This window comes from Kogia breviceps, chromosome 10, assembly GCF_026419965.1.
Source record: "Kogia breviceps isolate mKogBre1 chromosome 10, mKogBre1 haplotype 1, whole genome shotgun sequence".
Taxonomy (NCBI): domain Eukaryota; kingdom Metazoa; phylum Chordata; class Mammalia; order Artiodactyla; family Physeteridae; genus Kogia; species Kogia breviceps.
The window spans coordinates 37,589,211-37,612,803 of record NC_081319.1 but is presented as its reverse complement, the minus strand read 5'-3'; the positions used below and the strand labels follow the sequence as shown (position 1 = coordinate 37,612,803).

Genomic DNA, 23,593 nt, shown 5'->3' with positions numbered 1-23,593 from the left:
CAATAAGCTTACCTCCTGATATTCTCCTAAAGGGGTCAGATACTGGAGAATAAGTCGCTGCTCGATAGCAGGAGTCATAGGATAAAGGGTATAATTGGTGCCAATCACCCAGGGGGACATTTCTGACCAGCTGCTGTTAGACAGCTCAACAAACATGCGATCTGGATCAGAAGATGAGAAACCCAACTTTTGCTTGGCTTTCCTAAAGCTCTCTCTGTCACCCTGTTTTGCTGACTTGTTTTTCCTCAATCCTCCTTCCTCAGGTTTAGTTGCTGAGTTCACTCTGCTACTGGTCTTGTGGCCTGAATCAAGATGAAAGGAGATCTCCATGTCTCCAGAAGCTTCCTCTTGTTCGCCATCCACTACATCTACAGCCATGTCGCCGTAGTCCATATCCACAGCTTCTTCATCCAGAGGCAAAAGGGGTTCAGAGGAGAGCTTTCGTGGGCTAGGACGCTTGCTTTCTTGCCTCAAAGCTACTTCCTGAAGCTGTAGCTCCCTCAGTCTTCGAAGTACTATTGCCACCTATCAACAGATATTGGAATAAAAGGGGTTGTCTCTTCTGCATCTTAATTTAAATGATTCAAATAATGCTTACTTCCCCTTAAGGATACTCATAAAATTATCTCAATGCCTGGTAAATAGTAAAGATTTGATCAATATGTTGACTTGATTCCTACAGCTTGATGAAATAAATAATGGCTAAAAGTTTCATTCCCCATAAAATTTCCCAGAGAACCCAAACAAGAAGATTTGCACATAAAACACCTAATTCACAACATATCTGGCTGGATCAAGCTGGGGTGGGCCATCACACCTGAAGAGGCAGACACTAGATATATTCACAATTTTTAAAAAGAGTCTGAAAATCAAACATGAAGGTTTCTGAAACTTTTATCTGCCATAAGTTGTATTCTGTTAAATACTGTCATCTACATTAAACATAATTACATAATCCAATTTTCAAGTTCACCACTTATGTTTTACCTTTTCCTTTAAGTACTCATTTTTTGGGTCAATCCTAAACTGCAGTATTATGCTTTGTTTTAAAAAGAGTGATTAGGTCTGCAGTTTATTTTTTATTTATATATTTTTTTGCGGTATGCGGGCCTCTCACTGTTGTGGCCTCTCCCGTTGCGGAGCACAGGCTCCAGACGCGCAGGCTCAGTGGCCATGGCTCACGGGCCCAGCCGCTCCGCGGCATGTGGGATCTTCCCAGACCGGGGCACGAACCCATGGTCCCCTGCATCGGCAGGTGGATTCTCAACCACTGCGCCACCAGGGAAGCCCTGCAATTTATTTTAATCTGCATTAAAAAAACAAAGAATGGTGGATGGATATAAAGAGGGATGAATGGATGGATGGGTATGTCATGAATATAAGTTTAGTAAAATATTCACAATCAATGTAAGTGGTGTGTATACAGGTGTTCACTGTAAAATTATATTATGCTATACATTTGAAATTTTTCATAATCCAGATGTTGGGAAGGGAAAGGGAATGGTACTATTTATCTGTTACAAAATATCATGATCCCTGACAAGATGAAAAACAGTTATTCTCTAGTAAAAAAAAAAAAAAGGGGGGGGGGCCAATCAAAACTCTTATGAAATGTAGTCTTGAAATACTGAAATTATAGCTATACTCTAGTACAAAGTAACAAATAAGATCTACCTATTCAAGTTCAGTAGCAAGAAAGAACAAGTGAATACACTCCTATCTTATGCAAAAAAAATCATTCTAACATGGTCCTTACCAGCTGTGAATTTTCATCCCTGTAGTTGGCAGCAATGTCTTGATTTTCCATAGCACCTCCTAACAGACCAGTAGAATATGTCCTCAGTGGCTGATCAGCCTCTCGGGCCCATTTGAAAAGATTCTCAACAATTCCTTCCTATAGTAAAGGAAATGAAATAGCACAATTCAGGAAAAAAAATTCATAATTAAAGATATAAGCAAAGACTTCAGTCTTGTAAAAAAAATTTTTTAACAACTTTATTTGAGTATAACTGTTTTACAAGTGTGTTAGTTTCTCCTTTACAACAAAGTGAATCAGTTATACATATACATATGTTCCCATATCTCTTCCCTCTTGCGTCACATCCTCCCTCCCACCCTCCCTATCCCACCCCTCTAGGTGGTCACAAAGCACAGAGGTAATCTCCCTGTGCTATGCGGCAGCTTCCCACTAGCTATCTAATTTACATTTGGTAGTGTGTATATGTCCCTGCCACTCTCTCACTTTGTCACAGCTTACCCTTCCCCCCGCCCCATATCCTCAAGTCCATGCTCTAGTAGGTCTGTGTTTTATTCCCATCCTACCACTAATCTCTTCATGACATTTTTTTCTTAGATTCCATACATATGTGTTAGCATACGATATTTGTTTTTCTCCTTCTGACTTACTTCACTCTGTATGACAGACTCCAGGTCTATCCACCTCATTACAAATAACTCAGTTTCATTTCTTTTTATGGCTAAGTAATATTCCATTGTATATATGTGCCACATCTTCTTTATCCATTCATCTGTTGATGGACACTTAGGTTGCTTCCACATCCTGGCTATCGTAAATAGAGCTGCAATAAACATTTTGGTACATGACTCTTTTTGAATTATGGTTTTCTCAGGGTATATGCCCAGTAGTGGGATTGCAGGGTCGTATAGTAGTTCTATTTGTAGTTTTTTAAGGAACCTCCATACTGTTCTCCATAGTGGCTGTATCAATTTACATTCCCACCAGCAGTGCAAGAGGGTTCCCTTTTCTCCACACCCTCTCCAGCACTTATTGTTTCTAGAGTTTTTGATGATGGCCAATCTGACCGGTGTGAGATGATATCTCATTGAAGTTTTGATTTGCATTTCTCTAATGATTAATGATGTTGAGCATTCTTTCATGTGTTTGTTGGCAATCTGTATATCTTCTTTGGAGAAATGTCTATTTAGTTCTTCTGCCCATTTTTGGATTGGGTTGTTTGTTGTTTTGTTATTGAGCTGCATGAGTTGCTTATACATTTTGGATATTAATCCTTTGTCAGTTGCTTCATTTGCAAATATTTTCTCCCATTCTGAGGGGTGTCTTTTGGTCTTGTTTATGGTACCCTTTGCTGTGCAAAAGCTTTTAAGTTTCATTAGGTCCCATCTGTTTATTTTTGGTTTTATTTCCATTTCTCTAGGAGATAGGTCAAAAAGGATCTTGCTGTGATTTATGTCATAGAATGTTCTGCCTATGTTTTCCTCTAAGAGTTTGATAGTGTCTGGCCTTATATTTAGGTCTTTAACCCATTCTGAGTTTATTTTTGTTTGTGGTGTTAGGGAGTGTTCTAATTTCATACTTTTACAGGTAGCTGTCCAGTTTTCCCAGCACCACTTACTGAAGAGGCTGTCTTTCCTCCACTGTATATCCTTCCCTCCTTTATCAAAGATAAGGTGACCATATGTGTGTGGGTTTATCTCTGGGCTTTCTATCCTGTTCCATTGATCTATATTTCTGTTTTTGTGCCAGTACCATACTGTCTTGATTACTGTAGGCTTGTAGTATAGTCTGAAGTCAGGGAGCCTGATTCCTCCAGCTCCATTTTTCGTTCTCAAGATTGCTTTGGCTATTCAGGGTCTTTTGTGTTTCCATACAAATTGTGAAATATTTTGTTCTAGTTCTGTAAAAAATGTCAGTGGTAGTTTGATAGGGATTGCATTGAATCTGTAGATTGCTTTGGGTAGTAGAGTCATTTTCACAATGTTGATTCTTCCAATCCAAGAACATGGTGTATTTCTCCACCTATTTGTATCATCTTTAATTTCTTTCATCAGTGTCTTATAGTTTTCTGCATATAACTCTTGTGTCTCCTTAGGTAGGTTTATTCCTAGATATTTTATTCTTTTTGTTGCAGTGGTAAATGGGAGTGTTTTCTTAATTTCACTCTCAGATTTTTCATCATTAGTGTGTAAGAATGCCAGAGATTTCTGTGCATTAATTTTGTATCTTGCTACTTTACCAAATTCACTGATTAGCTCTAGTAGTTTTCTGGTAGCATCCTTAGGATTCTCTATGTATAATATCATGTCATGTGCAAACAGTGACACCTTTACTTCTTCTTTTCCTATTTGGCTTCCTTTTATTTCTTTTTTTTCTCTGATTGCTGTGGCTAGAACTTCCAAAACTATGTTGAATAAGAGTGGTGAGAGTGGGCAACCTTGTCTTGTTCCTGATCTTAGTGGAAATGGTTTCAGTTTTTCATCATTGAGAACAATGCTGGCTGTGGGTTTGTCATATATGGCCTTTATTATGTTGAGGAAAGTTCCCTGTATGCCTACTTTCTGCAGGGTTTTTATCATAAATGGGTGTTGAATTTTGTCAAAAGCTTTCTCTGCATCTATTGAGATGATCATATGGTTTTTCTCCTTCAGTTTTTTGATATGGTGTATCACGTTGATTGATTTGTGTATATTGAAGAATCCTTGCATTCCTGGAATAAACCCCACTTGATCATGGTGTATGATTCTTTTAACGTGCTGTTGGATTCTGTTTGCTAGTATTTTGTTGAGGATTTTTGCATCTATGTTCATCAGTGATTTTGGCCTGTAGTTTTCTTTCTTTGTGACATCTTTGTCTGGTTTTGGTATTCAGGAAAAAAAATTCATAATTAAAGATATAAGCAAATACTTCAGTCTTGTAAAAAAAATTTTTAATAAAACATTTCAATACTGCTCATAAGATTATAAAATCCAAGTGAACTCAATGTACAACAGTAGGTGGTTTAGTTAAAATATCTGTGCACTGTGAACCAGAATCCTATTTATCCACTAAAACTCAAGCTAAAGATCAACAATCACATAACGTAGTCCTACTTTAGCTGTTAATACCCAAAAGGTTCCATGACCAAGCGGGGAGCCCTAAAAATTCTATATCTCTCTTTGAAGTTCACAATGCACAATTAACATTATCAGTGCTCTGAGAAGTCCTCCATCAAACAAGTATTTAACTCCACATATCCCACCCTTATTTTTAGTTAGTTTTTACTATGAAATAAAATACATAAACATGTACAGTCCAAAGAAAATGAAAATCACCTCTGTGATTTACCACTCACTGAGTTTAAGAAAAAGAAACCTCCCATGTGTCCCTCCCTCCCTATCCCACCCGCCTCCTCCCTCCCCAAGGGGTATCTGTGTTACTTAATTTTAATAATTTTCTTGTAAAGCTTTTGTTAAACGTTATATGCTTTGAACTGTATAAAGTGTGTGGTGCCATATGTATTTTTCTGCAACTTGTTTCTTTTACACATTATGTTTTTTACATTCATCTATATGGTTACATGTAATTGTCACAAATAGCACTCAATATAAGACAGGCTTTTACACATAATATTTAATCCTCATATCAACCCTATATGATTCCATTAAGTACTATATTTACAGAAGAGAAAACTGTCACAATGAGGTTAAGTAACTTACCAAAAGTCACAAAACTAGTAAGTGGCAAAGCTGGGATCTTATCCTAGGCAGTGTACCTCCAAATGCTCTTCACCTCCATATTCTGCTGCTGCTATTCTGTTGGCTTAACTATACCTATTTTTGTGCAGGCATGTCCCTAGAGTAGACACCTAGGAAGAGTACTAAGTCACAGGTATGTTTGCTCAACTTTACTAAAGGAGGCCGAACTATTTTCCAAAATGACAATTCACATTTCCTACAGCGAATAGTTCTTTTTTCCTACATCTTTACCAACACTTGGCCACTATCAGACTTTTAATTTTTTGCAGTCTGGTGGGTATAAAAAATTAACATTTCATTTAACTTGAATTTTCTCATTTACTAATGAAGTTCAGCATTTTTTTTCATGCCTTCTGACCATTCATACTTCCACTTTCTGTGAAATACTCATGTCTTTTACCAGTGTTTCATGATAAGCACAAGTTCTTAATTTTTATATAATCATACTTAATATTTTCTTTGAAACGTTGTGCCACTTTATATCTTAAGAAACTCTTCCCTAGGGTCATGGTGTCATTCTCCTATATATTTCCAAGTTTTAAAGTTTTTTTTAATAACACTCTGAAAACACATTTTGAGAAATTTTGTTTTAAAATACTTATTGAGGGGCTTCCCTGGTGGTGCAGTGGTTAAGAATCCGTCTGCCAATGCAGGGGACATGGGTTCAATCCCTGGTCTGGGAAGATCCCACATGCTGCGGAGCAACTAAGCCCCTTGTGCCACAACTACTAAGTCTGTGCTCTAGAGCCCATGTGCCACAACTACTGAAGCCTGCACACCTAGAGCCCGTGCTCTGCAACAAGAGAAGCCATGACAATGAGAAGCCCACGCACAGCAACTAAGAGTAGCCCCCGCTTGCAGCAACTAGAGAAAGCCTGAGCACAGCAACAAACACCCAGCACAACCAAAAAAAATTTTTTTAAATAATAAAATACTTATTGATATGAAAATATACGTACCATCAATTTTAAGTCTATCATCCTTCCCTATTTCCAAACAGTATAAGAAATTTAAAATACTAACTTCAACTATTCCCTTCCATCTACATGTTACCCAGAATTTCTGTTTGCCCTTTTGCCCTCCAAAATTGTTTATTTTGGTCAATATTTCTAGGTTTATAGAAGTTCTCGGAAGACATTTTCTACTATTATCTGGCCTCTACTGACGCTGTGGCAAAGCATGCTATGGTAATTTGCAGGAATCTTTTTTACTCTAGTTGCTTTTTATTACTTTTTTTTTTAGTGGTTTTGTTTATTTATTTATTTATTTAGGCTGCGTTGGGTCTTCGTTGCTGCACGTGGGCTTTCTCTAGTTGCGGCAAGCTGGGGCTGCTCTTCATTTTGCAGTGCATGGGCATCTCACTGTGGTGGCTTCTCTTGTTGAGGAGCATGGGCTCTAGGCACAGGGGCTTCAGTAATTGTGGCACATGGGCTCAAGTAGTTGTGGCTTGCAGGCTCTAGAGCTCCAGGAGGCTCAGCAGTTGTGGCGCACAGGCTCAGTTGCTCCGTGGCATGTGGGATCTTCCCGGACCAGGGCTCCAACCCATGTCCCCTGCATTGGCAGGCAGATTCTTGACCACCGCACCACCAGGGAAGTCCCACTCTAGTTGCTTTTACAATCATTTTGTCTTTGGTATTCTTCATTGGGCTTTCTGAATCTGATTGGTCATGTCTTTCATTTATTTGTAAGATCCTAGCCTCATCTCTCTGAATACCACCTTTCTATTTTCCTTTTCTTTTATATATATGTGTGTGTGTGTGTGTGTATACATACACATACACATTCTTTTTTTCTTTTTTGGCCGTACTGCATGCCATGCAGGATCCTAGTTCCCTGACCAGGGATTGAACCCATACCCCTTGCAGTGGAAGTGCAGAATGTTAACCACTGGACCACCAGGCAAGTCCCTTCTATTCTCTTTTATTGAAACTCCTTTTAGATACATTTAAAAATTTCTAATTCTAGTCTTATTTCTAAGAGCATTACTGATTATCCTGTCAGATATTCCAGTTTATTAATTCTATCTTTAGCTGTGTCTAAATTTCACTCTAACTCATCTATTAAGTTTTAAAATTCAATAACTGTAATTTTTATTTCCAGTAGTTCCTTTGTTCATTTTCCAAATGGCCATTTTTTTCATAGCCTTAGACTTTTCTTGGTGTTCTGGTTCTTTCTTTTACATTCATAACTTTTAACCATTTTAACCATTTTTCAGTGTGCAATTTGGTGGGATTCAGTACATTCACAATGTTGTGTAACCATCAACACTATCTATTTCCAGAATTTCACTATCCTAAACAGAAACTCTTTACCCCAGCTTTCAATAATGGATAGAACCGAAAAGAAAATCAATAAGAAAACAGAAGAGTTGAACAACACTACAAGCCAATTAGATCTAAAAGACATACAGAGAACACTCCATTCAACAAGAGCAGGATATACATTTTTCTGAAGCACACATGAAACATTTCCCAGAAGAGACTATATGTTAGGCCACAAAACAAGTCTTAATAATTTAAAAAGAACTGACCTCTTACAAATAATTTTTTCCAATCACAATGGAATGAAATGAGAAATCAACATCCCAAGAGAAAACTACAAAATTCATATGTGGAAATCAAGTCTTAACCAACAAAAGTGTCTAAGAAGAAATCACAGGGAAATTAGAAAATACCTTCAGATGAATGGAAACAAAAACACAACATACCAAAATTTATGGGATACCGCAAAAGCAATACAAAGAGGGAAATTTACAGCTCCAAGCACATAAAGTTAAATAGAAAAAAAAGGTCAAATTAATAACCTAACTGTACACTTTAAGGAACAAGAGCAAATAAAACCCAAAGATAGCAGAAGTAAAAAATAATAATAATAAAGATTAGGATGGAGATAAACAAAATAGCAAATAGAAAAATACAGAAAATTAATGAAACCAAAAGTTGCTTTAAAAAGATCAACAAAATTGACAAACCTTTAGCTAAACTGATCAATTAAAAAAAAAGGAGAGAAAACAAATTACTAGAATCAAAAATGAAAAGGGAGGACTTCCCCAGTGGTGCAGTGGTTACGAATCCACCTGCCAGGCTTCTCTAGTGGCGCAGTGACTGAGAGTCTGCCTGCCGATGCAGGGGACACACGTTCGTGCCCCGCTCCGGGAAGATCCCACATGCCACGGAGCGGCTGGGCCCGTGAGCCATGGCCGCTGAGCCTGCGCATCTGGAGCCTGTGCTCCGCAACGGGAGAGGCCACAACAGTGAGAGGCCCACGTACCGCAAAAAAAAAAAAGAAGAATCCACCTGCCTAGTCAGGGGACACGGGTTCAAGCCCTGGTCCAGGAAGATCCCACATGCTGCAGAGCAACTAAGCCCATGCACCACAACTACTGAGCCTGTGCTCTAGAGCCTGCGAGCCACGACTACTGAGCCCGTGAGCCACAACTACTGCGCCCACGTGCCCTAGAGCCCACCCACCACAACTACAGAGCCCACGTGCTGCAACTACTGAAGCCCACTGCTTGGAGTCCATACTCTGCAACAAGAGAAGCCACCGTGATGAGAAGTCCACACACCACAACAAGGATCCAATGCAGCCAAAAATATAAATAAAATTGTTTTTAAAAAGAAAGGGGGAACATTACTACCAATTTTACAGGAATAAAAAGGATTATAAGGGAACTCCCCGGTGGTCCAGTGGGTAGGACTCCACACTTTCATGGCCGAGGGCCCAGGTTCAATCCCTGGTCGGGGAACTAAGATCCCATAAGCCACATGCGGCATGGCCAAAAAAAAGGAGGGGGGGGGGTGGGGGTGGATTATAGGAGAACACTATAAACAACTGTACACCAACAAATTGAGTAACTTAAACGGACCAATTCCTAGAAACACAATCTACCAAAATGGACTAATGAAGAAACAGAATAACTGAACAGACTTATAACCAGTAAGGAGACTGAATCAGTTGTCAAAATCCTCCCAAAACAGAAAAACCTAGGACCAGATCACTTAACTGGTAAATTCTACCATTTAAGGAATTAATACCAAGCCTTCTCAAACTCTTCCAAAAAATTAATGAGAAGGAACACTTCCTAACTCATTCTATGAATCCAGCATTACCCTGATACCAAAGCAAGACACAAAGATAGTACAAGAAAACTACAGATATTCCTTATGAATACTGATGCAAAAATTCTCAACAAATACTTGCAAACTCAATTCAGCAGCATACTAAGAGGATTACTGTATATACCAGGACCAAATGGATTTACCCAGGTACATATGGTTCAAAATACAAAAATCAATCTATGTAACACACCACATTAACAGAATCAGTGTGAATTAATTTTTGTGAATTAGTAGAAAACCACATGACCATGTCAACTGAGGCAAAAAGAATTTGACAAAAGTAAAATCCCTTTCATTAAAAAACATTTAATAAACTAGAAATAGAAGGAAACTTCCTCAACATAATAAATGCCAGTCATGAAAAAAAATCACAGCTAACACTACACTTAACCGTAAAAGTCTGACAGATTTTCTCCAAAGATTAAAAACAAGACAAGGATGTCTGCTTTCACCACTTCTATTCAACATAGTACTGGCAAGAAAAAGAAACTAAGGGCATCTGTGTTGGAAAGGAAGCAATAAAATTATCTCTGTTCACAAATGACATGATCATATACATAAAAAACTCTATAAAGTTTCCACATACACAGACATACACACACACACAAAACAACCTGTTAGAATAAATGAATTCTGCAAAGTTGCAGAATACAAAATCAACACACAAAAATCAGTTGCATTACTATACACTAGTGATGAAAAATCTGAAAAGGAAACATATCCAGTCATTGTTTAATTGTTGACTCCTAATTATGGAGGATTATTTGCTGGTATACTTTGTAATTTTTTTGTGAGCTCACTTTTTGTGGAATTTGTTTTTTCTGTGAAAATCCCTTGCAGCCCGGATTGTGAAAGCTTCTCCACAGGAGTTGTGTATTTGCTTTTGCCAGACAACCAAAGAATATCACTGGTCCAAAACAATTTTATTTGTTGCTAATATCTTGACTTTGGAGTTCCCAATCAAATTAGAAATTTCAAACATTTACCCTAATAAGGCCCATGTCCAAAGTTTCTCAGGGGAGACTTACATGCCCATGCCCCTGCCCCTCAGAGTGGAGTCAGAGAATGAGAAATCTATCATCTTCCCACAGCATAAAGCAGATATTTTCCTTTTCCATTGTTTCAATGAAGGTCCTTAGGGAATCCCAGTTTTAAATGGAGGTCAGGGTCCCCATTCTAATTCCTCACCCAAGATTTTGTCCCTGTCCTCAATTACCTCTTTACTTTTACAGTTCCATCTTCATTTCTGGCACCTAGGAATTTCTCTACGAGTTTATTATAGTTTACCCGAAATTTGTATTTGTGTGCAACGGGAGAGTTTGTAAGTTATCCTGGTTAGTCATCTTGATAGATCTGGGTCTTGTCCCTTCTGTATTAAAACCATTTCTTTTCTCTCTGATTCTGAAATACCACAGACTCATGGTTTTCTTCCTACCTCATGGGATGCTGTGAGAATTAAGTGATACAATGCAAATCAAATGATTAGCACAGGACTGGCACTCAATAAACAGTAGCCATCTACCTAACTGACCACATGGACATTTTTATCATAAAACACCTATTAACATTTTAGGGGAATCTTAATGTTCCAGAGTATAAAATCTTGAAAACGCTGGCTTAAAGGTTACACTTTCTGAGATTTCATTCTCTCTGATTTTATCCCTCTGACCTCCAATAATCTGAGACAACCTCAAAGAAAAAAAACGTTAAAGCAGTACTCTTGCAGAATTAAGTCCCTAAAAGTCCTGTTCTCACTGGATTAAGAGCATACACTGATAAACGTAGACAGTATGAGAAACCTGGTACGTAAAAATAAAAGTACTCTGTTCTATAACACACTTAATATAATGAAGAAACTATACAGCCAAATAATTTTAAATAAAAATAAAATTTAAAAGAATGATAAAGATGGCAGAGGAGTAGGATATGGAGCTCACCTTCTCCCACAAATACATCAAAAATACATCTACATGTGGAACGATTCTCACAGAACACCGACTGAATGCTGGCAGAAGACCTCTCAGACTTCAAAAAGGGCTAGAAAATCTCTATGTAACTAGGTAGGACAAAAAAAAAAAAAAAAAAAAAAAAAACACAAAAGGAAACGGGACAGGACCTGCATACCTGGGAGAGAACTGTGAAAAAGGAAAGGTTTCCACACACTGGGAAGTCCCCTCACTGGCAGGGAGAACAGCCGGAACAGAGGGGGAGCTCCGGAGCCTCAGGGGAGAGCACAGCAACCAGTTTGCAGAGGGCAAAGAGGAGAGACACCTGCACAGACAGTCGGTGGTGCGGTGCCACTTGGCACTCCCCAGCCCAACATGCTCATTCTTCCACTGAGGGGGTCAGAGGCTGAGTGCTGAGGCTTGTGCTTTGAAGGTCAGAACCAGGAAGAGGACTGGGGCTGGCTGCATGGTGACAGCCTGAGGGGGCTAGGGTGTGGTGCGCTATAACCAAGGGACTACGGGAGGAAGACTGGGCTCCCCAGAGGGGCAAGGCACCATTTCTGGGGGGCCCACGAGGAGAGGGGTGGGCCTGCCACAGGAGCTTCTTTCTCCACGCCTTCTCTTAGGTGGCAGGGCACCACCTACACAAGCTCCAGGGGTGGGCAACAGCTGCCGCTGCTATCTTGGACTCCAGAGTCAGGCATGGATAGCTGGCTAAGGGTCCTAAAACCTGGCACCAACCAATGCCCCCGCCTCCCCGGGAGCACACGCAGCCCACTGGCACCAAGGGTCCATGAGCGGGCTGCATGCCTGCATACCCCCTAACAAGGGGATAATAACCAGCACATGCTGGGGAAAGAAACAGCAAGCACCCAAACCAAAAACAGCCCTCAGACCAAATAAATATTAAATCCACACAAGCTATGCAGGGATGCTCCCACACATAAAAAGCCCTCCAAGACTAATGTAGGTATTTGTATCTCTTAAACTCACAGAGTAAGAGAAATATAAGCAAAATGAAGAAGCAGAGGAACGACTCCCAATTAAAAGACCAAGAGAATTCCCCTGAAGGAACAAACAATGAAACAGACCTCTTCAGTCTAACAGACACTGAGTTCAAAAAGGAGGTAATGAAAATACTGAAGGAACTAAGAAAGGTTTTGGACAGAAATGCAAATTACTGTAAAAAGGAACTAGAAACTATACGGAGGAGACAAAAAAATTAGAAAATTCATCTGCTGAGGAGAAATCTAAGCTAAATGCAACAAATAGCAAAATAAATAATGTAGAAGAAAGAATAAGTGATCTGCAAGACAGAATAATAGAAATTACCCAAACAAACGAGTAGATAGAAAACCAAATGAGGGATATCCCTGGTGGTCCAGCAGTTAAGACTCCATGCTCCCAATGCAGGGGGCCCAGGTTTGATCCCTGGTCAGGGAACTAGATCCCGCATGCCGCAACTAAAAATCCCACGTGCCGCAACTAAAAAAAAGATCCTGGATGCCGCAACTAAGACCCACATGACGCAACTAAAGATCCCACACACTGAAATAAAGATCCCGCACACGGCAACAAAGATCCCACATGCCGCAACTAAGAGCCAGCGCATCCAAATTAATTAATTATTTATTTTAAAAGAAAAACAAATGAAAAAAAATGAAAGCAACGTTAACAGACCTATGGGATAATATAAACCATGCCAAAATACACATAACAGGGATTCCAGAGGGAGAAGAAAGAGAAAAGGGGATTGAAAATGTATCTGAAGAAATTATGGCTGAAAACTTCCCAAATCTAAAGAAGGAAACAGATATCCACATATAGGAAGCACAGAGGGTCCCAAACAAGATGAAACCAGACAGACCTACACACCAAGATATATGATAATAAAAATGGCAAGTTAAAGATAAAGAGAGAATACTAAAGGCAGCAAGAGAAAAACAAAGAGTTAATTACAAGGGAAGGCCCAATAAGGCTATCAGCTGATTTCTCTACAGAAATGCTGCAGGCCAGAAGGGGGTGGCAAAATATATTCAAAGTCTTGAAAAGGAAAAATCTGCAACCTAGAATACTCTACACAGCAAAATTATCATTTAGAATAGGAGGAGAAATATTTCTCTGACAAGCAAAAACTAAAAGAATACAGCAATACTAAATCTATTCTAAAAGAAATATTGAAAGGTCTTCTCTAAAAGAAGCAGGAAAATACAGGGAGGTAACAATTGGAAAGTAAATCACTTAAATTAGCTAGTATACAAATCAAAAAGGAAAAAAAAAAACCACCACCTATTTGTGAAAGCAATCATAAATTCAAGGAACAGCAAAAGGACAAAGATGAAGATGTTAAAAAAAGGACATCAAAATCATAAAATTGGGGGAAGGACTAAGAAAATGTAGATTTTTTTTTTTTTTTAGAATGTGTTTGGGCCTATATGACTATCAGTCTAAAGCAAGCAGAACTAGGAAGGGGTTAACATACTTGAAAAACAGGGCAACCACAAATCAAAAATATACAATAGATTCACAAAAACCAAAAACACAAGCATAAAATAAAAAGAAATCATCAAACCCCAAAAAGAAAAATAAAATGAAAAAGGAACAAACAAGGAATATAGAAACCGCTGAAAACAAGGTTTAAAATGGCAATAAATATATATGTATCAATATTACCTTCATTGTCAATGGACCAAATGCTCCAATCAAAAACAAAGAGTGGGGCTTCCTTGGTGGCGCAGTGGTTGAGAGTCCGCCTGCTGATGCAGGGGACGCGGGTTCGTGCCCCAGTCCGGGAGGATCCCGCGTGCCGCGGAGCGGCTGGGCCCGTGAGCCATGGCCGCTGGGCCTGCGTGTCCGGAGCCTGTGCTCCGCAACGGGAGAGGCCACGGCAGTGAGAGGCCCGCGTACCGCAAAAGAAAAAAAAAAAAAAAAAAAAAAAAGAGTGGCAGACTGGATTTAAAAAAAACAAGAGCCTACAATGTTCGACCTACAAGAGACCCATCTTAGGGCAAAGGACACACATAGACTGAAAGTGAGGGGATGGAAAAGGGTATTTCATTTCATGCAAACAGAAATGACAAGAAATCGGGCGCTACATATTCCTAGCAGACAAAACAGACTTTAAAACAAAGGCCAAGGACTTCCCTGGTGGTCCAATGTGTAAGACTCTGCACTCCCAATGCAGGGAGCCCAGGTTCAATCCCTGGTTGGGGAACTAGATACCACATGCATGCCACAACTAAACAGTCCACATGCCGCAACTAAGAGTCCTCATGCCACAACTAAGAGTCCAGTCAGTCTGCATGTCGCAACCAAGAAGTCCACATGCTGCAACTAAGATCCCACATGCCGCAACTAACACCCAGTGCAGCCAAAATAAATAAATACATAAATATTTTTTAAATTAAAAAAATAAAACAAAGGCCATAAGAAAGATAAAGAAGGACACTATATAACAGTAAAAGGATCGAGACAAGAAGATTTTACACTTCGTCAACATATGTGAAACGGATACAGGAGCAACCAAATACGTAAAATAAATACTAACAGACATAACAGGAGAAATTGATGGGAATACAATAGGAGACTTTTAACACCCCACTCAATCAATGAACAGATCTTCTAGACAGAAAATCAATAAGGCAACAGAGATCCTAAATGATACAACACTTAGATTTAATTGATATTTTCAGGATATTACATCCAAAAAAAAAAAAACCAGAATACACATTCTTTTCAAGTGCACATGGAACACTCTCTCTAGGACTGACCACATACTAGGGCACAAAACTAACCTCAACCAATTTAAGAGTACAGAAATTATTTCAAGCATCTCCTCTGAACACAATGGCATGAAACTAGAAATCAACCACAGGAAAAGAAATGAGAAAAAAATGATTACATGGAGACTAAACAACATGCTACTAAAAAGCCAATGGGTCAACAAGGAAACCAAAAAGCAAATTTTAAAAATACCTTGAGAAAAGCGACAATGAAAACACAACCATACAAAATCCATGGGATGCAGCAAAAGCAGTTCTTAGAGGGAGGTTCATAGTGACACGGGCGTTCCTCAAAAAACAAGAAAAGTCTCAAATAAACAACCTACCTACCACTTGAAAGAATTAGAAAAAGGACAAATGAAACACATAGTCAGCAGAAGGAAGAAAACAATAAAGATCAGGGTGGAAATAAATATAATAGAGGTTTATAAAACAACAGAAAGGGGCTTCCCTGGTGGCACAGTGGTTGCGAGTCCACCTGCCAATGCAGGGGACACGGGTTCGTGCCCCCGTCCAGGAAGATCCCACATGCCGCGGAGCAGATAGGCCCGTGAGCCATGGCCGCTGAGCCTGTGCATCCGGAGCCCGTGCTGTGCAACAGGAGAGGCCACAACAGTGAGAGGCCCGCGTACCACAAAAAAAAAAAAAAAAAAAAAACAGAAAGGGAATTCCCTAGTGGTCCAGATGTTAAGACTCCGCACTTTCAATGCCAAGGGCCCAGGTTCAGTCACTGGTCAGGGAACTAGGATCCCACAAGCCACGCAGCATGACCCCCCCAAAAAAAGAAACCAAGAGCTGGTTCTCTGAAAGGGTAAACAAAATTGACAAATCTCTGGCCAGGCTCACCAAGAAGAAAAGAGCAAGAACCCAAATAAAATAAGAAATGAAAAAGGAGAAATCTCAGCTGGTACCATAGAAATACAAAAAAAAACATAGAAGAATACTATGAACAATTATATGCCAACAAATTTGACAACCTACAAGAAAGACAACTTTCTACAAACATACAGCCCACCAAAATTGAATCAAGAAGAAACAGATGATCTGAACAGACTGATCACTAGAAGTGAAGTAGAATCTGTAATTTAAAAAACTCCCTGCAAACAAAAGTCCAGGACCAGGTGCCTTCACAGGCAAATTCTACCAAACATACAAAGAAGAACTTACACTGATTCTTCTAAAACTGTTACAAAAGACTGAAGAGGAGGAAACACTCCCAAAGACATTCTATGAAGTCACCATCACCCTGATACCAAAATCAGACAAAGATACCACCAAAAAAGAAAATTACAGGCCCATTCTTTGATGAATATAGATGCAAAAATTCTCAACAAAATATGAGTGAACTGAATCCAACAACACATAAAAAAAGATCATACACCACAACCAAGTAGGATTCATCCCAAGTTCACAAGAATGGTTCAACATCTGCAAAGCAATCAATGTAATACACCACATAAACAAAAGAAAAGTCAAAAACCACGTGATTATCTCAATAGATGCAGAAAAAGCATTTGGCAAAATTCAACATCATCCATAACAACTTTTACCAAAGTGAGTATAGAGGGAACATATCTCAACATAATAAAGCCATTTATGACAAACCCACATCCAATATAATACTCAGTGGTGAAAAGCTGAAAGCCTTCCCACTAAAACCTGGAACAAGACAAGGATGCCCACTCTTACCACTTCTATTCAACATAGTATTGGAAGTCCTAGCCACAGCAATCCAACAAGAAAAATACAAGGTATTCAAACTGGAAGGACAGAGGTAAAATTGTCACTAAATGCAGATGACATGATACTATATATAGAAAACCCTAAGAATTCCACACTAAAACTACTAGATCTTAAAAAGGAATTCAGAAAAGTAGCAGGATACAAGATTAACATTCAGAAATCGGTTGCATAAATTTCTTGACACTAATGATGAAATATCAGGGATTTCTCTGGCGGTCCAGTGCTTAAGAATCCACCGTCCAATGCAGGGGACGCAGGTGTGATCCCTGATCGGGGAACTAAGATCCCACATGTCGTGGAGCAACTAAGCCTGTGTGCTGTCAGCTACTGAGCCTGCGTGCCCTAGAGCCCGTGCGCCACAACTAGACAGTCCACGGGCCATGGAGCCCGTGCGTCACAACTACTAAGCCCATACAGTCTGGAGGCCACGTGCCACAACTACTGAGCCCATGCTCTCTAGAGTCCATGCACCACAATGAAGAGCCCATGTGCCGCAAGGAAAGATCCTGCATGCCACAATGAAGATCCAGAGTGCCACAACTAAGACCCGACACAGCTAAATAAATAAAAATATTTGCTAAAAACCAATGAAATATCAGAAAGAGAATGTATAAAAACAATACCTTTTAAAATCACACCAGAAAACACAAAATACCTAGGAATAAACCTGACCAAGGAAGTGAAAGACTAATATGCTGAGAACTATAAAACATTACTAAAGGAAATTAAAGAGAATGCAAAGAAATGGAAAGATATCCCATGCTCTTGGATTGAAAGAATTAATATTATTAAAATGGCAATACTACCCAAAGCAATCCACAGATTTAATGCCATGCCTATCAAATTACCCATGACATTTTTTGCAGAACTAGAACAAATAATGCAAAAATTCATATGGAGCCATAAAAGACCCAGAATTTCCAAAGCAATCCTGAAGAAAAAATACAAAGCAGGAGGCATAACTCTCCCAGGCTTCAGACAATACTACAAAGGTACTGTAATCAAAAAAGTGTGGTATCAGGGGCTTCCCTGGTGGCGCAGTGGTTGAGAATCCGCCTGCCGATGCAGGGGACACGGGTTCGTGCCCCAGTCCGGGAAGATCCCACATGCCCTGGAGCGGCTAGGCCCGTGAGCCATGGCCGCTGAGCCTGCGCGTCCGGAGCCTGTGCTCTGCAACGGGAGAGGCCACAACAGTGAGAGGCCCACGTACCACAAAAAAAAAAAAAAAAAAAAAAGTGTGGTATCAGTACAAAAACAGACATATGGATCAATGGAACAGAATAGAGAGCCCCAGAATAAACCTACACACCTACATTCAATTAATCGTGGACAAAGGAAGCAAGACTATAAAATGGGAAAAAGACAGTCTCTTCAGCAAGTGGTACTGGGAAAGTTGGACAGCCACTGTATATCAGTGAAGTTAGGACACACACTCACACCATGCACAAAAATACTCAAAATGGCTTAAAGACTTGAACATAAGACATAATACCATAAACTCCTAGAAGAAAGCACAGGCTAAACATTCTCTGACATAAATTGTACCAATGGTTTCTTAGGTCAGTCTCCCAAGGCTAAATAAATAAATAAAATGGGACCTAATCAAACTTAAAAGCTTTTGCACAGCAAAGGAAATCATTTAAAAGAAACGAGGGGGGCTTCCCTGGTGGCGCAGTGGTTGAGAGTCCGCCTGCCGATGCAGGGGACACGGGTTCGTGCCCCGGTCCGGGAAGATCCCACGTGCCGCGGAGCGGCTGGGCCCGTGAGCCATGGCCGCTGAGCCTGTGCGTCCGGAGCCTGTGCTCGGCAACGGGAGAGGCCACAACAGTGAGAGGCCTGCGTACCTCAAAAAAAAAAAAAAGAAAGAAACGAGGGACTTCCCTGGAGGTCCAGTGGCTAAGACTCCACACTCCCAATGCAGGGGGCCCAGGTTCAATCTCTGGTCAGGAAACTAGATCCCACATGCTGCAACTAAGAGTCCGCATGCTGCAACTAAAAGATCCCACATGTCACAACTGAAGATCCTGTACACAGCAACAAAGATCCCACATGTGGCAAGAAGATCCCACACGTGGCAACGAAGATCCCGCAATGGCAACTAAGAACTGGCACAGCGAAATAAATAAATAAATGTTAAAAAAAAAAAAGAAAAGAAAAGAAAAAACCTACAGAATGGGAGAAAATATTTGAAATAATGAGACCAAAACTGCTTAATCTCCAAAACATACAAACAGCTCATACAACTCAACAACAAAAAAACAAACAATCCAATTGAAAAAATGACAGAAGATCTTAATAGACATTTCTCCAAAGAAGACATGCAGATGGCCAGTAGGCACATGAAATGATGCTCAACATCACTAATTATTAGAGAAATGTAAAACAAAACTAAAATGAGGTACCACCTCACACCAGTCAGAACTGCCATCGTTAAAAAGTCTAGAAATAACAGGGACTTCTCTGGTAGCACAGTGGTTAAGAATCCACCTGCCAATGCAGGGAACACGGATTCAAGCCCTGGTCCAGGAAGATCCCACATGCCATGGAGCAACTAAGCCCATGCACCACAACTACTGAGCCTGCGCTCTAGAGCTGCATGCCACAACCACTGAAGCTTGTGTGCCTAGAGTTCCACAACAAGACAAGCCACTGCAATGAGAAGCCTGCACACTGCAATGAAGATTAGCCCCTGCTCGCCGCAACTGGAGAAACCCTGTGTGCATTAATGAAGACCCAACACAGCAATTTATTTATTTATTTATTTATTTATTTATTTATAAATTCTACAAATAACAAATGCTGGAGAGGGTGTGGAGAAAAGGGCACCCTCTTACAATGTTGGTGGGAATGTAAGTTGGTGCAGCCACTATACTGGCAAATAGTATGGAGGTTCCTCAGAAAAGTAAAAACATAGTTATCATATGATCCAGTAATCCCACTCCTGGGCATATACCCAGACAAAACTATAATTCAAAAAGACAGGGGCTTCCCTGGTAGCACAGTGGTTAAGAATCTGCCTGCCAATACAGGGACACAGTTTTGAGCCCTGCTCCACGACGATCTCACATGCCACGGAGTAACTAAGCCCATAAGCCACAACTACTGCGCCTGCACTCTAGGGCCCGTGAGCCACAACCACTGAGCCCACGTGTCACAACTACTGAAGCCCACGCAAGAGAAGCCACCGCAATGAGAAGCCCGCACACAGTAACAAAGAGTAGCCCCCACTCATTGCAACTAGAGAAAGCCCACATGCAGCAACAAAGACCCAACACAGCCAAAAATAAATAAATAAAAAGATACAGGTACCCCTATGTTCATAGCAGCACTATTCACAATAGCCAAAACATGGAAACAACCTAAAGGTCCATCGACAGATGAATGGATAAAGAAGATGTGGTACATATATATAACAAAATACGACCCAGCCATAAAACAGAACGAAATAATGACATTTGCAGCAACATGGATACAACCTGAGATTATCATACTAAGTAAAGTCAGACAGAGAAAGACAAATACCACGTGATATCACATATATGGAATCTAAAATATGGCACAAATGAGCCTATGTACAAAACAGAAACAGACTCACAGACATAGAAAACAGACTTGTGGTTACCAAGGCGGGTGGAGGGAGGGAGAGGGATGGACTGGGAGTTTGGGGTTAGTAGATGCAAACTATTACATTTAGAACAGACAAACAACAAGGTCCTACTGTATAGCACAGGGAACTATATCCAGTCTCCTGGGATAAACCATAATGGAAAATAATATTTTTTTAAAAAAGAATGTATATATGTATACAAATGAGTCACCCCGCTATACAGCAGAAATTAACACAGCAGTGTAAATCAACTATACTTAAAAAAAAGAGAAGCAAGCATAAACAGAAAACAATAAAACAAAGTAAAATTTAAAGCTATTTCAACAACTGTGAAAGTACAATCCAGCCAACTTTTTTAAACAGCAGCTAGAATACAATTTAGTAAATTACAACCAGCTCTTAAAAAGAAATGAAATAGAAACTATAACGATGCACTGCACAAAGGGGTAAACAATGTTCAAGAAAACTCTCTGATACATATAACGTATGGGTTGCAAAGTAAAACAAAATGTACCCAGCTTTTGAAAAAAAAAAAAAAAAAAAAAAAAGTAAAATGTGTAACTATCGGTTCAGAAAGTTTGAGAAACACTGCTCTAAAGCAGTGAATCTTTTTTTATAATAAATTTATTTATTTGGGGCTACACTGGGTCTGCGTTGTTGCACACGGGTTTTCTCTAGTTGCAGCAAGTGGGGGCTACTCTTCGCTGCAGTGCGCAGGCCTCTCGTTGTGGTGGCATCTCTTGTTGCAGAGCACAGGCTCTAGAGCGCAGGCTCAGTAGTTGTGGCGCACAGACTTAGCTGCTCCATGGCATGTAGGATCTTCCCAGACCAGGGCTCTAAACCGTGTCCCCTGCACTGGCAGGCGGATTCTTAACCACTGTGCCACCAGGGAAACCCTAAAGCAATGAGTCCTACCTGTAGCTTTGTGAAACACCAGTTGCCAATCTGTCTAAAAATAATGATTTTCTTTTTCTTCTTCTTTTTTTTCTTTGGGGGCAAGGGGCACTGCACAGAATGCAGAATCTAAGTTCCCTGACCAAGGACCAAACCTGTGCCCCCTGCAGTGGAAGTGTGGAGTCTTAACCACTGGACCGCCAGGGAAGTCCCCAAAAATAATGATTTCTGACTCATTAATTTACACACTATAATTAAATGTTTTTAAAGAAGTAAAACATTGATTCACACCAAAAAATGTGCATAGGATATTTCTGAAAGGTAAAGAACATCATATAATCTAGTGGTAAGGTCTCACAAGGTTAAAGAGATTTATAATCTACACTCTAGGACATTGGATTCAAGGCAATGTTATTTACAAGCTAATTATGATTATCTTTGAATAATTCACTTCTCTCAACTTAATAAAAATCAGTTATTAAGAAACAAAACTGTTCTAGGACTTCCCTGGTGGTGTGGTGGTTAATAATCTGCCTGTCAATGCAGGGAACATGTGTTCAAGCCCTGGTCAAGGAAGATCCCACATGTCGAGGAGCAACTAAGCCCATGTACCACAACTACTGAGCTTGCGCTCTAGAGCCCATGAGCCACAACTACTGAAGCCCGCTCGCCTAGAGCCCGTGTTCTGCAACAAGAGAAGCCACCACAATGAGAAGCCCACTCACCGCAACAAAGAGTAGCCCCCGCTCACCTCAACTAGAGAAAGCCCGCGCTCAGCAACAAAGACCCAATGCAGCCAAAGATAAATAAATAAATAAATAAATTTATTGAAAATAAATAAAATAAAAATACAAAACTGTTCTTGCAGAAAGCTATATTATTCAAAATATCCCTTCATGTTTCCAACATGCAGAGGCTATTCACTTCATTCTAAACAAACAACAATCAGAAATACATCTACACGTGGAACTTCTCCTACAGAGCACCCACCGAAAGCTGGCAGAAGACCTCAGACCTCCCAAAAGGCAAGAAACTCCCCACATACCTGGGTAGGGCAAAAGAAAAAAGAATAAACAGAGACAAAGAATAGGGACGGGACCTACACCAGTGGGAGAGAGCCGTGAAGGAGGAAAAACTCCCACACACTAGAAGCCCCTTCGCGGGCGGGGTCGGAAACTCCGGAGCCGTGGAGGACAGCTCAGCCACAGGGTGCGGAAGGCAAAGCGGAGAGATTCCCGCAGAGGATCGGTGCCGACCGGCACTCACCAGCCCGAGGGGCTTGTCTGCTCACCCGCTGGGGCGGGTGGGGACCGGGAGCTGAGCCTCGGGCTTCAGTCGGATGCCAGGGAAAGGTCTGGAGTTGGCAGAGTGAAAAAAGCCTGAAGGGGTTAGTGCACCACGGCTAGCCGGGAGGGAGTCCGGTTGAAGTCTGGAGCTACCGAAGAGGCAACAGACCTTTTCTTCCCTCTTTGCTTCCTGGACGCGAGGAGAGGGGTTTAAGCGCGCCGCTTAAAGGAGCCCCAGAAACGGGCACAGAGCTGCCGAAGAGACAAGAGACTTTTTCTTGCCTCTTTGCTTCCTCGGGCGCGAGGAGAGGGGATTAAGAGCACCACGTAAAGGAGCTCCAGAAACGGGCACGAGCCGCGGCTGTCGGCACGGACAGTAGAGACGGGTGTGGGACGCTAAGGTTGCTGCTGCCGCCACCAAGAGGCCTGTGTGTGAGCACAGGTCACTCTCCACACCGGCCCTCCCGGGAGCCCGTGCAGCCCACCACTGCCGGGGTCCTGGGATCCAGGGACAGCTTCCCCGGAAGAACGCGCGGCACGCCTTGGGCCAGTGCAGCGTCACGTCGGCCTCTGTCGCCACGGACTCGCACCGCACCCGTGCCACTCCCTCCCCCCAAGCCTGAGTGAGCCGGAGCCCCCGAATCAACTGCTGCTTTAACGCCGTCCTGTCTGAGCGAAGGGCAGACGCCCTCGGACTACCTACACGCAGAGGCGGGCCCAA

At 40.9% G+C, this 23,593-nt stretch overlaps 1 protein-coding gene across 10 annotated transcripts in view; it reads right to left on the bottom strand.

Annotated features, from left to right (window-relative positions):
* Positions 1-23,593, bottom strand: part of DCAF1 (DDB1 and CUL4 associated factor 1) — a 96,326-nt gene that overhangs the window by 44,071 nt on the left and 28,662 nt on the right. For 8 of the 10 annotated variants that reach the window (XM_067044049.1, XM_067044053.1, XM_059075248.2 and 5 more), the window contains 2 exons: positions 1,757-1,894; positions 13-525 (listed from right to left, as the gene is read on the bottom strand). In XM_067044049.1, coding sequence (XP_066900150.1) covers positions 13-525; positions 1,757-1,894 — 651 coding nt within the window. The remainder of the gene's footprint in view (positions 1-12; positions 526-1,756; positions 1,895-23,593) is intronic. The other 2 variants (XM_059075252.2, XM_067044054.1) reach the window with 1 other exon arrangement.